Source organism: Odontesthes bonariensis, chromosome 11 (assembly GCF_027942865.1).
Source record: "Odontesthes bonariensis isolate fOdoBon6 chromosome 11, fOdoBon6.hap1, whole genome shotgun sequence".
Classification (NCBI taxonomy): domain Eukaryota; kingdom Metazoa; phylum Chordata; class Actinopteri; order Atheriniformes; family Atherinopsidae; genus Odontesthes; species Odontesthes bonariensis.
Window position 1 is genome coordinate 1,822,734 of NC_134516.1, and position 14,933 is coordinate 1,837,666.

Below are 14,933 nucleotides of genomic sequence, written 5' to 3' on the forward strand. Positions count from 1 at the left end.
ATTAACTACATTACCCATCATGCTCATCCTTTATTTCCAACATCGGTACATAGATGAACTGTTTGGCTGATGATAGACATGATGCGGCTGTTCTACAGCTTCATTAACCAATGGCTGCAGTCCAACGAGGCCTCAGGAGTTCAGAGGTCAATCATGACTCCACACCTGCTGACACTCATCCAGAGAAGGAGTGTGATGGTCGACCTTTGACCCCCAGTCCCCTCACCTGCACACACAAACAGACACGCCTTCACCAGGTGTTTCTCACCCCCCGGTTCATGAGCAGGTGGGACGGCCCGTGCACTTACCCTGAAGGTGTTTCTCACCCCCCCGGTTCATGAGCAGGTGGGACGGCCCGTGCACTTACCCTGAAGGTGTTTCCTGCCAGCGGCTGCTGGCTGCGCTCTGATTGGCTGAGGTCCAGACAGCATGATGTCACATAAAGGTCAGAATAGTCTGGACCCCCGAAGCAGCAGGAGGTGGTCTTTGTGACCGGGAGCGAGATCGTCTGCAGCCGGACACCTGAGGGGGCAAGAGGGGCAGGTGAGATACACCTGAGGGGGGGGGGGGGGGGGGCGGCAGGTGAGTTACACCTGAGGGAGGTGGGGGCAGGTAAGATACACCTGAGGGGGCAAGAGGGGCAGGTGAGATACACCTGAGGGAGGGGGGCAGGTGAGATACACCTGAGGGAGGTGGGGGCAGGTAAGATACACCTGAGGGGGGCAGTTAACGAGTCTATCCAGTATCATTGATTATGCTGACCGGTGGTTGGGTCGATGTTGATGACCCGTCCTCCGTTGTAACATGCGACCCAGAGACGACCGTCACCGTCAAGTGTCATTCCATCAGGAAGCCCCTCCCCCTCCTCCATGCGGTACACCACACGGCGGTTACCTAGGCAACAGTAATGCACACAAATATGTAGCTTTATCATTTTACAAAGAAATTTATTTTTACTGAAAGTTCCTGTATCTCCATAGTTAGCGTGGACTAATGTGAGTACTGTAGTATTAGGACTCGGGTACTTTAGTATTAGAACTCGGGTACTTTAGTATTAGGACTCGGGTACTTTAGTATTAGGACTCGGGTACTGTTGTATTACGACTCGGGTACTGTAGTATTACGACTCGGGTACTGTAGTATTAGGACTCGGGTACTTTAGTATTAGGACTCGGGTACTGTTGTATTACGACTCGGGTAGTGTAGTATTACGACTCGGGTAGTGTAGTATTACGACTCGGGTACTGTAGTATTAGGACTCGGGTACTTTAGTATTAGGACTCGGGTACTGTAGTATTAGGACTCGGGTACTGTAGTATTAGGACTCGGGTACTGTTGTATTACGACTCGGGTAGTGTAGTATTACGACTCGGGTAGTGTAGTATTAGGACTCGGGTACTGTAGTATTAGGACTCGGGTACTTTAGTATTAGGACTCGGGTACTGTAGTATTAGGACTCGGGTACTGTAGTATTAGGACTCGGGTACTTTAGTATTAGGACTCGGGTACTGTTGTATTACGACTCGGGTAGTGTAGTATTACGATTCGGGTACTGTAGTATTAGGACTCGGGTACTTTAGTATTAGGACTCGGGTACTGTAGTATTAGGACTCGGGTACTGTTGTATTAGGACTCGGGTACTGTAGTATTAGGACTCGGGTACTGTAGTATTAGGACTCGGGTACTGTAGTATTAGGACTCGGGTACTGTAGTATTAGGAGTCGGGTATTGTTGGGTTAGTATTCGGGTATTGTTGTAGTAGTACTCGGGTACTGTAGTATTAGGACTCAGTTACCCATGTTTCCGGTGGTTATGTCGTAATCGAAGGCGTCCACGGTCAGAGCCAAAGTGTCAATGTAGAAGAACGTCTTCTCGTCCAGAGACCAGTCCAACCCGTTAGATATGTCCACCTGAGGGACACAGGTGAGCTCAGGCAGGTAACAGCTAACAGGTAACAGGTAACAGGTAACAGCTAACAGCTAACAGGTAACAGCTAACAGGCAACAGCTAACAGGTAACAGCTAACAGGCAACACCTAACAGGTAACAGCTAACAGCTAACAGGTAAACGCTGAACACTTTTAAAGCGTAACATACTGATGTGATGCTACCTGGCTCAGGTGTTTAGTCACTGCGAGGTCAGAGTTCACAGAGTAGAGAGATCCTTGCTTATGCTGCGCTTCCGTTTTCTCCATTGTACCTGAAATACATCAGCGTAACCATGGTAACACAAACAAAAAAGGGAGCGCAAAGGTAACTAGGTGAGCAGACTGACCTGCCAGGAGCCGTCCAATCGGATCCACTTTCCCATCGTTCAGCCGGTTGTTGGGTTTGTCTTCGTCAACATCCACCAATGATGTCATCATCCGAGTCGACCAATCAACAGCCACGATGCTGCGGCCCACACCTGCAACATAACCACCTGACCGGCGAGGAACTGCGAAGCTCACCGTGTCACCTGGAGAGAGAGAGAGAGACGGGTGAGACGGGGGAGATGGAGGAGACGGGTGAGATGGGTGAGACAGGGAAGACGGAGGAGACGGGGGAGACGGGGGGGACGGGGGAGACGGGGGAGACGGAGGAGACGGGGGGGAACGGGGGGAACGAGGGAGACGAGGGAGACGGGGGAGACGGAGGAGACGGAGGAGACGGAGGAGACGGGGGGACGGAGGAGACGGAGGAGACGGAGGAGACTGGGGGGACGGGGGAGACGGAGGAGACGGGGGAGACGGAGGAGACGGAGGAGACTGGGGGGACGGGGGAGACGGAGGAGACTGGGGGGACGGGGGAGACGGAGGAGACGGGGGGGACGGGTGAGACGGAGGAGACGGGGGAGACGGAGGAGACGGGTGCATGTACCTGTCTCCACAGACTGGATCTGATTGGTCATTGAACTCCAGCGGTGGATTTTCTGCCCGACGATGTCGACGAACAGCAGCGTCTGCTCTGACTCCTCCCACACGGGGCCTTCACCAATCAGAGTGCTCACTGCCACCACACTCTCCACCTTCACCGATGACATCATCAGCCGTCTGTCAGGACCAACCAATCACTGAATGCAACCTGTTAACGGCAGAACGGGCGCTTAGCAACACTCCTGTATACAGCCACCATTTTATTACCTCAGAGTCCCAGCAGATTTATCACCTCATGCAGGGTAAAACCTTGAACTTCTACCCCTAACCCGAGCAGATTTACCTCATTCAGGAACAGATTGCAGTTTGATAGACGGCATCAGAATCCAATCATCGTTAACGGTCTGTTCAGTATGATTGGATAGCGTTTTTTCTAGATTGTACGTTCTAGAGGCCACTAAAACTTTTCATTTTTGTGTCAAAACTTTTAATTAATTGGTTGCAATGGGGGTGTGAAGAGTATTTCAAGCAATATGTAAAAAAATGCTCCAGAAAAAGAACCCCTACCCCACCTTTAAGTCTGTTTAAAATCAGCCGACACTTTGAAGCTGGGGGAGAAACATTTTGGGAACTCAAACTCTTAGTTCCACATGGGCGGACAGCCAACACCCCCATCCAGTTCCAACATGCATCAGAACTTGTTCAAACATGAAAACCTCAGTCAAGAAAACTTGAAATCCAAGTTTCCGCCCAATAAATCTAGTCCCAGGCAACTGGGGACCAAAGGTCAAACAGGGTCAAAAACCCAGAGTTTGAATTCAGACCAGAGAACCAAATCAAAGTCTCAAAACACATAAAACGTAAGGTAACCCCCAACATAAGAACATCCATCAGTGATTCCTGAGGATCATCCATGAGGTCATTTCAGCTGGAAAAGAGTTCCACATGAAAACAATTCATTTTATTTTATTTTGTAAAAGCAGAAATAATCTGTGAAAATAATTCATTAGTTAGAAATAATAACATGATATTACAGACTGTAATCCCACTGAGAACTTTTGATCGTACAGAAACCCACAAACTGACTCCAAGCATTGATTTCACGTCAGCAGGTCACCATCAGAAGTTGTGGGCGATGTGGGGCGTTATACTGAAACTCTATGTGATGTAATAATACAGTTACCAGCATTATTATTAAATATTATGCTCTGTAAGATGGCGACAGAATTGCAATTAATCAAATGTATTGAAAAGGTTTTATTTTCTAATGATAATATGTTTATTGGTAACGATCTTAGCTCGAAGGCTAAGCTAAACTTGCTAACTTTCTGTTAGGTGAAATATTTGGTTAGGGTTAGTAAATATATATAAGGTGAAATATTTGGTTAGGGTTAGTAAATATTTATAAGGTGAAATATTTGGTTAGGGTTAGTAAATATATATAAGGTGAAATATTCATTCTGTGCCTTAAAACGTGATGCAATTGTCAATAAAAGCCTTTAAATGTCTGAAATGTGTTTTTCCTTCAGTTTACCAAAGAAACATCCGACAGAAAGTTCCTCCAAACTCCTGGCAGGCGTCACAGTTTATTTAAAGTTAAAGTTTAATCTGAGGATGACTCAGCGTTTTTTCTTCTCACCAAATTCCACAGAAACAGAAACCGTCTTTATTAAACCAGAATGTTAGGTTGCACACTATATACTGTAAAGTTATATTAATACTGTAAAGTTATATTAATACTGTAAAGTTACATTCATCTGAAAGAATCAGGAGTTTTACTTTTGGGTCGTCTTTAGCATTGTTATCATATCGATATATCGTATCGATATAATATATATATATTATATATATAATAATAATAATAATATATATATATAATATATTATATATATATATATATATAATGTTCTGAGTAGGCCAATCATGTTTTAACATCTAGTCTCCATTGATTATCTGGAGAATAATTAACCCGATAAGTGGCCCGAACCTCACAGTCTGCAGCAGACTCTCTGGTGCTGGTTCTGGTTCTGGTCACAGAGGAGCTGATTAGGGAGCCGTCTGTGTGCAGGATTACACAAACACCCACCGAACCGAACCCGGAACAGTCCACAGTCAGTTCTGGGTCGGAACTGTTTTCCTGCCCAAACTAATGTTACGGAGCCGCAGTTAAAGTTTCAGACCGAGCAGAGATCAGCTGTTTCACCCCGCGGGGGGTCCTAAAGCTCCGGGGTAACACGTGCAGGAGTTGCACGAGCTATAGTAGTGAGGCACCTACCTGCGGGGGTGGGGGGGGGGGGTCTCTGAACCTCTCCGGGGGTCTCAGGACAGTTTGTGGAACCCCGCGCGCAAACAATCCTGAAACTTTACTGCTGAGTCAGCGGCTGGTGCTGGTGCTGCGTTCAAGTGCTCCTCGGAAACTTCAGCGTTCACTGCCTGTTGCTCAGCCCGTTTATCCGCGTGTTCATCAGCCTCAGCCAGGGGGGGGGGGGGGGGGGGGGGGGGGGCAACATGATTTGGGAAATGTTGGGGGGTTTCTAAAATATTGGCAAAATGTGTTTTATTGATATTGAAATCGTGTGTAACGGGAACTATTTGCATATCCGAAGTGTTGTGTTTACATCAAAGATAAAATAAACAGACATGACAGACTGCATACTGCCAACACATTCTATTTCTAGGCCTGTTTGTGTGGTTGTCTCTTTCCCACGCGTTTTGATACAATGTATGTTGTGGGTGTGGCCGAAGTTTGAGAAAGTGTTTTTTTAATCATTCCATCTTCAGTCGGATCATGTAAGTGCAAGTGGTCAGCGTTAGCAATGGCTAAACGACAGCAAGGCACTCTTTCCAATTTTGGATTTTTTAAGAAAAGCAAAAGTTCCGAGGAACAACGAGATGTTCAGTCAGCAGTGGACAAGAGTCCGCAACCACCTGCACTGCTGGGAACGCCGGGCCCACGGTCAGCATGCAGCAGGCTGGAGCAGGCAGCGTGGAGCTATCTGCCGGTGAGTCCACGTCCATGGCCCTCTCTCAGCCGAGCTTCTGGACGAGCCAGCAGTGGACAGAGGGAAGTCTGGAAACCCCTGGCTGTTTACAAAGGATGGCAGGTTGGGATGCTCTGTCTGCCAGGACACAAAAACACTTTTTTTCGGAAATTGGAAGTGGCAAACACCTGTCTGAGGACTGGATATTATTGTATTGTATTGTATTGTATTATTATATTATTGTTGATGCGATGTTGTTTTAGAGCATGCCAACGGACATGATTTCCCCTGATGAGTTATGATTGCAGACGCGATGCGTGTGTGGAGGTGTGGAGCCTGTGTGCGCAATTGGCATAGTGAAGCACAAGAGCAAGCAACGCCCCCCCCCCCATATGATCTGGATATGAAGAAGCCTAGGAAACATTATTACAGTTGTCCCTCTGACTGTGTACCCTAGGACTCCTCCCTCTGACAGCTAAACTCAGGCCAGGATATGAAGAAGCCTAGGAAACATTATTACAGTTGTCCCTCTGACTGTGTACCCTAGGACTCCTCCCTCTGACAGCTAAACTCAGGCCAGGATATGAAGAAGCCTAGGAAACATTATTACAGTTGTCCCTCTGACTGTGTACCCTAGGACTCCTCCCTCTGACAGCTAAACTCAGGCCAGGATATGAAGAAGCCTAGGAAACATTATTACAGTTGTCCCTCTGACTGTGTACCCTAGGACTCCTCCCTCTGACAGCTAAACTCAGGCCAGGATATGAAGAAGCCTAGGAAACATTATTACAGTTGTCTCCCTGAGGAGACGTATCAGGAACAGCAGAGATTTATGAAAACAGGTTCTCTGATGATCGAGGTGTAGGTCATGGGGTTACCATGGGAACACTAACCCTAACCCATGTGACCAGGAGCCAGCTGGTGGGACACCTCACTGTGGAACATTTAAACAAACCAGGACAGAAAATGTTTGATTTTCAGGAAACACCAACATTTCTGGAGCTTTTTCAAAGTAAAACACGCTGTTGCTGGAAGGCTTTTATTCTGAAGTTTCGGGGGAAGGAAGTGATGTCACGGTGATGTCATAAAGTCAAACCGGGGCGTGGTGGGATGTTTGGGTTCAGAAACAAAACACAGAAGAAGAGAACTGGGTCAGCTGATCGATGATCAATGACAGTGGAGCCGGTTGCCATGGCTGCGCCTCGTACCAACCGCCACCGCGTCACTTTTTGACGGCGGTCACTCGGGCTCGGTTTAACCTTTCAATCAGCTGCCGGTCGGAGGCGGAGCATCTGGAAAGGACCGCCCCCATCTCCGTGTCGTTCCTGCGTTCAATGGCAGCGTCCGCCGCGCCCTCCAAGTCACTGAAAGGAAGAGAAGAAGAAGAGTCACAGGTGGTGTCACCGGCTGATGATGTCACAGGTGTGCTGATGATGTCACAGGTGTGTCGTCTTACCTCACCGCCAGGTGAGCTTTGACCTTCTGCTCAGGCATCACCTTGGAGACGTACTTCTTGGCTTCGTACCTGTTGTTGTACTTAATGCAGATCTCAACAAACGCCTGAAGAAGACACCAAGCAAAGACTGATGGGAAATGTAGTTCAGTTTAAATGATCCTGCTAATGAAGGGGCGGGGCTTCTACTCACCAAGTAACCAATGGGAGACTTCTTGCTTTTGGAAAACTTCTCCAATTCCTCCCACTCCTCCTTCTCTGCCAATGACTTCAGCTTCAGCCACCAATACCTGCACAGGTGGAAATATGGCCCACAGGTGGGAATATGGCCCACAGGTGGGAATATGGCACACAGGTGGGAATATGGCCCACAGGTGGGAATATGGCCCACAGGTGGGAATATGGCACACAGGTGGGAATATGGCACACAGGTGGGAATATGGCCCACAGGTGGGAATATGGCCCACAGGTGGGAATATGTCACACAGGTGGGAATATGGCCCACAGGTGGGAATATGTCACACAGGTGGGAATATGGCCCACAGGTGGGAATATGGCCCACAGGTGGGAATATGTCACACAGGTGGGAATATGGCCCACAGGTGGGAATATGTCACACAGGTGGGAATATGGCACACAGGTGGGAATATGACCCACAGGTGGGAATATGGCACACAGGTGGGAATATGGCACACAGGTGGGAATATGGCCCACAGGTGGGAATATGGCCCACAGGTGGGAATATGTCACACAGGTGGGAATATGGCCCACAGGTGGGAATATGGCCCACAGGTGGGAATATGTCACACAGGTGGGAATATGTCACACAGGTGGGAATATGGCCCACAGGTGGGAATATGGCACACAGGTGGGAATATGTCACACAGGTGGGAATATGGCCCACAGGTGGGAATATGTCACACAGGTGGGAATATGACCCACAGGTGGGAATATGGCACACAGGTGGGAATATGGCCCACAGGTGGGAATATGTCACACAGGTGGGAATATGACCCACAGGTGGGAATATGACCCACAGGTGGGAATATGGCCCACAGGTGGGAATATGACCCACAGGTGGGAATATGGCACACAGGTGGGAATATGACCCACAGGTGGGAATATGACCCACAGGTGGGAATATGGCCCACAGGTGGGAATATGACCCACAGGTGGGAATATGGTACACAGGTGGGAATATGGCCCACAGGTGGGAATATGACCCACAGGTGGGAATATGGTACACAGGTGGGAATATGACCCACAGGTGGGAATATGGCCCACAGGTGGGAATATGACCCACAGGTGGGAATATGGCCCACAGGTGGGAATATGACCCACAGGTGGGAATATGGTACACAGGTGGGAATATGGCCCACAGGTGGGAATATGACCCACAGGTGGGAATATGGTACACAGGTGGGAATATGGCCCACAGGTGGGAATATGGCCCACAGGTGGGAATATGACCCACAGGTGGGAATATGGCCCACAGGTGGGAATATGGCCCACAGGTGGGAATATGGCCCACAGGTGGGAATATGACCCACAGGTGGGGATATGGCACACAGGTGAAGGTGGCAGGTAAACAAACACGTTGCAGGAAGGGAACATTCAATATAAACACAAGAAACTTGTGCTAAAGAAAATAAAAATAAAATAAAATAAAATAAAGGACCAGACTCAGTGAATAATTCCCTACACTCCCTATTATATAGATCAGTGAGCAGTGCTGACCAACATATCATTGGGGTCATCAGGTGGGAACCTCCTTTCATCAGTGTTTCGTCTAGTTGGGCCCACGACACCTCCAGGAGGCTAGACAATGACCACTGGCGTCCCAGAGTCACCCCCCTAATGCCAGCCAACACTGCCCCTCACACCACAACAACCATAATCTACCTCAGCCTCTCACCAAATGCACACCAGTCACAGCGGGGTGGGGATGCAAACCCTGGCTCGGGTAGGGGGAGAAATAAAAGAGGTAAGAAAAGCAGGAATGGGATTCAAACCCTGGTTCGGGTAGGGGGTAATGGAAATATAGAGGGTGCCAGTGGTGGAGGAAGGACAAGACACACTATCAGATTCAGCAGACAAACTCACCTAAACAATCCTATAATCACTAAAATACCAGCAAAAACAAAGCCATACAACTCACTCTCACCAACTGCACACCAGTCACAGCGGGGTGGGGATGCAAACCCTGGCTCGAGTAGGGGGAGAAATAAAAGAGGTAAGAAAAGCAGGAATGGGATTCAAACCCTGGTTCGGGTAGGGGGTAATGGAAATATAGAGGGTGCCAGAGGTGGAGGCAGGACAAGACACACTAGCAGATTCAGCAGACAAACTCACCTAAACAATCCTATAATCACTAACAATGCCAGCAAAAACAAAGCCATACAACTCACTCTCACCAACTCACCCAAAATGGCCGCCTGGTTTCAAAAGGATCACATGTGCCAAACCCTCCACTTAAATAGTTTGAACTTCTTCTTTGCTTTTTCAAAAGTCTGTTTACCCTAAGTGCTCCCCCTGCTGAGCCCCCAGCTGCTATTGCATCTTCTAATCCAAATCCACTAACTGGACTTTACTGCCTCATCTGACACTTCCTTCACTATTTTCCTCACACTCTGTCCACTTACACCCAGCTCCCTCAACAATGAGACAACAGACTTTGCAACAAATCCTCTACATCCTACTTCCACTGGACAGATTCTAAGCTTCCATCCTCGCTGCTCTGCTTCTGCCCCCAACTCCACATATCTAAGCTTTTTCCTTTCATATGCTTCTGCTACTAGTTCCTCCCAAGGAACAGTCAGCTCTATGAAATAGACTCTCATTCTACTCCTAGACCACAAGACTATATCAGGCCTTAGATTTGTAGAGGCTATCTCCTGGGGAACAACAAGCTTATTTCCTAAATCTACCTGCATCTCCCAATCACAAGCATCCTCCAAGCTGCCGTGCCTCCTTATCGTCTTTTTAACTTTCTCCCCCTCTTGAACAAACTGAATTGCAACTCTCTTCACCTTGGACCCTCCTAAGTTTACCTGCCTTCGTTTATCTTCAATACCTGCAGCTAAGCTTCTTAATACTTGGTCATGTCGCCATGTATACCGGCCTTGGGACAGACTAACCTTACAACCTGATTTCTGCTCACCTTGTTGGGTTGGAGGCTTTGCTGACGCTGTGACGCTTTGCGGTAAGACGTGTTGCATCACTTCCTGTTACCTTGCTCGTGCACTGTGGAATTTCTTGCTCCGCTTGGAGTACTGATAATCACTTTATTTCGATCTATAACTTACACAATTTTGCATAGTTAAACTCTATAGCTTACCGTTCTGTTCTAACACACTCCTACAGATCTTTAATCTTTATTCTCACTTTTTAGCGGTGTGTCTGGTTCTCTAGCGTAGCATGGCTACCGGTTCTCTTTCTCTTCCTCCTTCTCCTGCTTTCACCTGCTCCGTGTGTCAGATGTTTAGTTACTCCTCTGCCTCCTTTAGCGATAATGGTACATGTAACAAATGTAGTCTTTTTGTAGTTTTGGAGGCGAGGTTATCTGAATTGGAAGCTCGGCTCTGCACTGTTGAAAATCAACCGATAGCGAGCCAGGCCCCTTTTGCCAGTGTGGAGCCACCTAGCGTAGCTAGCTCCATTAGCCGCCCCCAGGCAGAACCCGAGCAGCCGGGATTACATCGTGGCTGGGTGACTGTCAGGAAGAGGCATAGCTCTAAAGTCAAGCCCGTTGTTCACCATCGACCTGTCCACGCTTCTAACAGATTTTCCCCACTCAGCGACACACCCGCTGAGGACAAAACCCTGGTAATTGGCAGCTCTATAGTCAGAAACGTGGCATTAGAGGCACCAGCGGCCATAGTCAAATGCATTCCAGGGGCCAGAGCGGGCGACATAGAATCCTATTTAAAACTGCTGGCTAAGGATAAACGTAAATATGGTAAAATAGTTATTCACGTCGGCGTTAATGACACCCGGTTACGCCAATCGGAGGTCACTAAAATTAATGTTGCATCGGTGTGTGATTTTGCCAAAACAATGTCGGACTCCGTAGTTTTCTCTGGACCCCTGCCAAATCTGACCAGTGATGACATGTTTAGCCGCATGTCGTCTTACAATCGCTGGTTGTCTAGATGGTGTCCAGCAAACAACGTGGGCTACATAGATAATTGGCAATCTTTCTGGAGAAAACCTGGTCTGATGAGGAGAGACGGCATCCATCCCACTTTGGAAGGAGCTGCTCTCATTTCTAGAAATATGGATGAATTTATTTGCCACCCTAAAACATGACAACCCAGGGTTCAGACCAGGATGCAGAGTTGTAGTCTTACACACTTCTCTGCAGCTTCCCACCTACTGCTACCCACCCAATCAATTAACACAAAAGGAGCAAATCCTCTTGTGCAAAAAGAAATTATTAAAACAAAAACTTTAACTGAACAAAAACATCAAACTATTAAATGTGGTTTGCTGAATATCAGATCTCTCCTTTCGAAGTCTCTGTTAGTGAATGAGTTGATTTGTGATCATCATATTGATATATTTTGTCTTACAGAAACCTGGCTGCAGCAGGAGGATCATGTTAGCATTAATGAAGCAACTCCCTCTGACTGTTTAAATGTTCACGTTCCTCGAACCACAGGCAGAGGAGGAGGAGTGGCAGCTATTTTCAGATCAGGGTTACTCATCAGTCCCAGACCCAAGATTAGTTTGAGCTCTTTTGAATATCTGATTCTCAGTTTTTCCCACGCAAAGTGGAAATCCCAGAAACCTCTTGTGTTTGTTGTTGTGTATCGTCCACCTGGCCCTTATTCTGAGTTTCTGTCTGAATTCTCAGAGTTTTTATCCCAGTTAGTGCTGAGTACAGATAAAGTCATTGTAGTGGGTGACTTTAATATTCATGTAGATGTTGAAAATGACTGCCTGAATATGAACTTTAATTCTATATTAGACTCTATTGGATTTTCTCAGAGTGTTCACGGACCGACTCACTGCCTTAATCACACCCTTGATCTTGTTCTGACTTATGGCATTGAGAGTGAACAGTTAACAGTGTTCCCTCATAACCCTGTCTTATCTGACCATTTTCTGATAACCTTTGAGTTTACATTACTTGACTATACAGTTTCTGAGAAGAAATTTACATATAGAAGGTGTCTATCAGAGGATGCTGTAACCAGATTTAAAGAATTAATTCCATCATCCTTTTCTTCACTGCCATGTGCAGATATGACAGAGGACGACTACATAAACTTTACTCCAGCAGCATTTGACTCTCTTGTTGACAGCACTATAGTTTCAATGCGTACAGCACTGGACAATGTTGCCCCTCTGAAAAGGAAGGTAATCAGTCAGAAGAGGTTGGCTCCTTGGTATAATTCACAGCTGCGTGCTTTAAAGCAGACTGCAAGAAAGCTGGAGAGACAGTGGCGTTCCTCTAATTTAGAAGAGTCTCAGTTAGTCTGGAAAGATAGTTTAACAATGTATAAGAAAGCCCTTCGTAAAGCTAGAACTGCTTATTATTCATCATTGATAGAAGAGAATAAGAATAATCCCAGGTTTCTTTTCAGCACTGTAGCCAGTCTGACTAAGAGTCCGAGCTCTGCTGAGCCAGTTATTCCTTTAACTCTCAGCAGTGATGATTTCATGAGCTTCTTTATTAATAAAATTGTTTCTATCAGAGAGAAGATTGATGGAGTCCTTCCCACTATTATCAGTGATGTATCATCAAGTACAGCAGCTTTAGAAGTATCTTTAGAACCTGATTTGTATTTAGACGGCTTCTGCCCAGTTGATCTCTCTGAACTAACAACAGCAATAGTCTCTTCTAAACCATCAACTTGTGTTTTAGACCCAATCCCAACCAGACTGTTCAAGGAGGTTTTCCCATTAATTGACACTTCCATATTGGATTTGATCAATCTGTCTTTGTTGACAGGATATGTACCTCAGACTTTTAAGGTTGCTGTAATTAAACCTTTACTTAAAAAACCTACTCTTGATTCAGAAGTGTTGGCTCATTATAGACCTATATCCAATCTCCCTTTTATGTCTAAAGTTCTTGAAAAAATAGTTGCAGCTCAGCTTTGTGATCATTTACACAGAAATAATTTGTTTGAAGAGTTTCAGTCAGGATTCAGAGTGCATCATAGCACAGAAACAGCACTGCTGAAAGTTACCAATGATCTCCTCTTAGCCTCTGATAGCGGACTTGTGTCTGTGCTTGTCCTGTTGGATCTCAGTGCTGCATTTGATACGGTCGATCACAGTATCTTATTACAGAGACTTGAACATGTTATTGGGATTAAAGGAACTGCATTAGGCTGGTTTAAATCATATTTATCTGATAGATTTCAGTTTGTTCTTGTAAACGAAGAATCTTCCTCACACACCAGAGTAAGTCATGGAGTTCCCCAGGGTTCTGTGCTTGGACCGATTCTTTTTACTTTATACATGCTTCCATTAGGTAACATTATTAGACAGCATGGCATAAATTTCCATTGCTATGCTGATGATACTCAGCTGTACTTATCTATAAAACCAGATGAAACCAATAGGTTGGTCAGACTACAAGCATGTCTTACAGACATAAAGACCTGGATGACTCAGAACTGTCTGCTGCTAAATTCAGACAAAACTGAAGTCGTTATCTTTGGACCTGAGCGTTTCAGGGAGAAATTGTCTAGCTATATAGTTACTCTAGATGGTATTTCCTTGGCTTCTAGTTCTACAGTGAGGAACCTTGGAGTTATTTTTGACCAGAACTTATCATTTGACTCGCATATAAAACAGGTTTCTAGGACTGCCTTCTTTCACCTTCGTAATATTGTTAAAATCAGGAACATCTTGTCTCAGAGTGATGCAGAAAAACTGCTCCATGCATCTGTTACTTCAGGATTGGACTACTGTAATTCTTTATTATTGGGCTGTCCTACATATTCTCTGAAAAGCCTTCAGTTGATCCAAAATGCTGCAGCCAGAGTTTTGACGAGAACTAACAGCAGAGATCATATTTCTCCAGTTTTAGCTTCTCTTCATTGGCTCCCTGTTAAATTCAGAATAGAATTTAAGATTCTTCTCCTCACATATAAAGCTCTTAATGACCGAGCTCCATCATATCTTAAAGATCTCATTGTAAGATATTTTCCTAACAGAGCACTTCGTTCCCAAACTGCAGGTTTACTTGAGGTTCCCAGAGTTTCTAAAAGTAGAATGGGAGGCAGAGCCTTCAGTTATCAGGCCCCTCAATTGTGGAATAAGCTGCCAGTAAATGTCCGGGAAGCAGACACCCTTTCCACTTTTAAGACCAGGCTTAAAACTTTCCTTTTTGATAAAGCTTATAGTTAGGGATGGCTCAGGTGATCCTGAAACATCCCATAGTTAAGCTGCTATAGGCCTAGACTGCTGGGGGGCCTCATCTGACACACCTTTCCTCACTTTACTCTCTTTATGTATATGTGATATTATTGTGGTCATTAACTCGTGTTTCCCTGTTCCAACAGATATCCTTTGAATGGTGTTACAGTGCCGCCGTCGCGGTGGCCCCCTGCCCCCCCCCCCCCCCCCTTTTTCTGTCTTCTCAAACCCCAGCTGGTCGAGGCGGATGGCCACCCTTCCTGAGTCTGGT

At 46.3% G+C, this 14,933-nt stretch overlaps 2 protein-coding genes across 4 annotated transcripts in view; both read right to left on the minus strand.

Moving 5' to 3' along the window:
* Positions 1-17: 17 nt before the first annotated feature.
* Positions 18-5,249, minus strand: rgn (regucalcin). The gene is made up of 8 exons (XM_075477224.1): positions 5,130-5,249; positions 2,859-3,062; positions 2,275-2,457; positions 2,111-2,199; positions 1,796-1,910; positions 763-894; positions 368-522; positions 18-226 (listed from the first exon to the last, which is right to left on the minus strand). The coding sequence occupies exons 2-8, from the start codon at positions 3,022-3,024 to the stop codon at positions 176-178; spliced, it is 891 nt and encodes a 296-aa protein (XP_075333339.1). The 5' UTR covers positions 3,025-3,062; positions 5,130-5,249; the 3' UTR covers positions 18-175.
* Positions 5,250-6,860: 1,611 nt separating this feature from the next.
* The window catches only part of vps16 (VPS16 core subunit of CORVET and HOPS complexes), a 30,229-nt gene continuing 22,156 nt past the window's right edge, over positions 6,861-14,933 (minus strand). For all 3 annotated transcript variants that reach the window (XM_075477226.1, XM_075477225.1, XM_075477227.1), the window contains 3 exons: positions 7,482-7,578; positions 7,292-7,395; positions 6,861-7,199 (listed from right to left, as the gene is read on the minus strand). In XM_075477226.1, the coding sequence (XP_075333341.1) occupies positions 7,058-7,199; positions 7,292-7,395; positions 7,482-7,578 (343 nt within the window). In that variant the 3' untranslated portion in view covers positions 6,861-7,057. The remainder of the gene's footprint in view (positions 7,200-7,291; positions 7,396-7,481; positions 7,579-14,933) is intronic.

Coding starts and splice junctions, on each gene's coding strand:
- rgn (XM_075477224.1), bottom strand. CDS start 3,024: ATGATGTCATCGGTGAAGGTGGAGAGTGTGGTGGCAGTGAGCACTCTG. Junction 1,911..2,110: donor TGACTAAACACCTGAGCCAG/GTAGCATCACAT, acceptor TGTGTCCCTCAG/GTGGACATATCTAACGGGTT. Junction 227..367: donor TGGCAGGAAACACCTTCAGG/GTAAGTGCACGG, acceptor TTGTGTGTGCAG/GTGAGGGGACTGGGGGTCAA.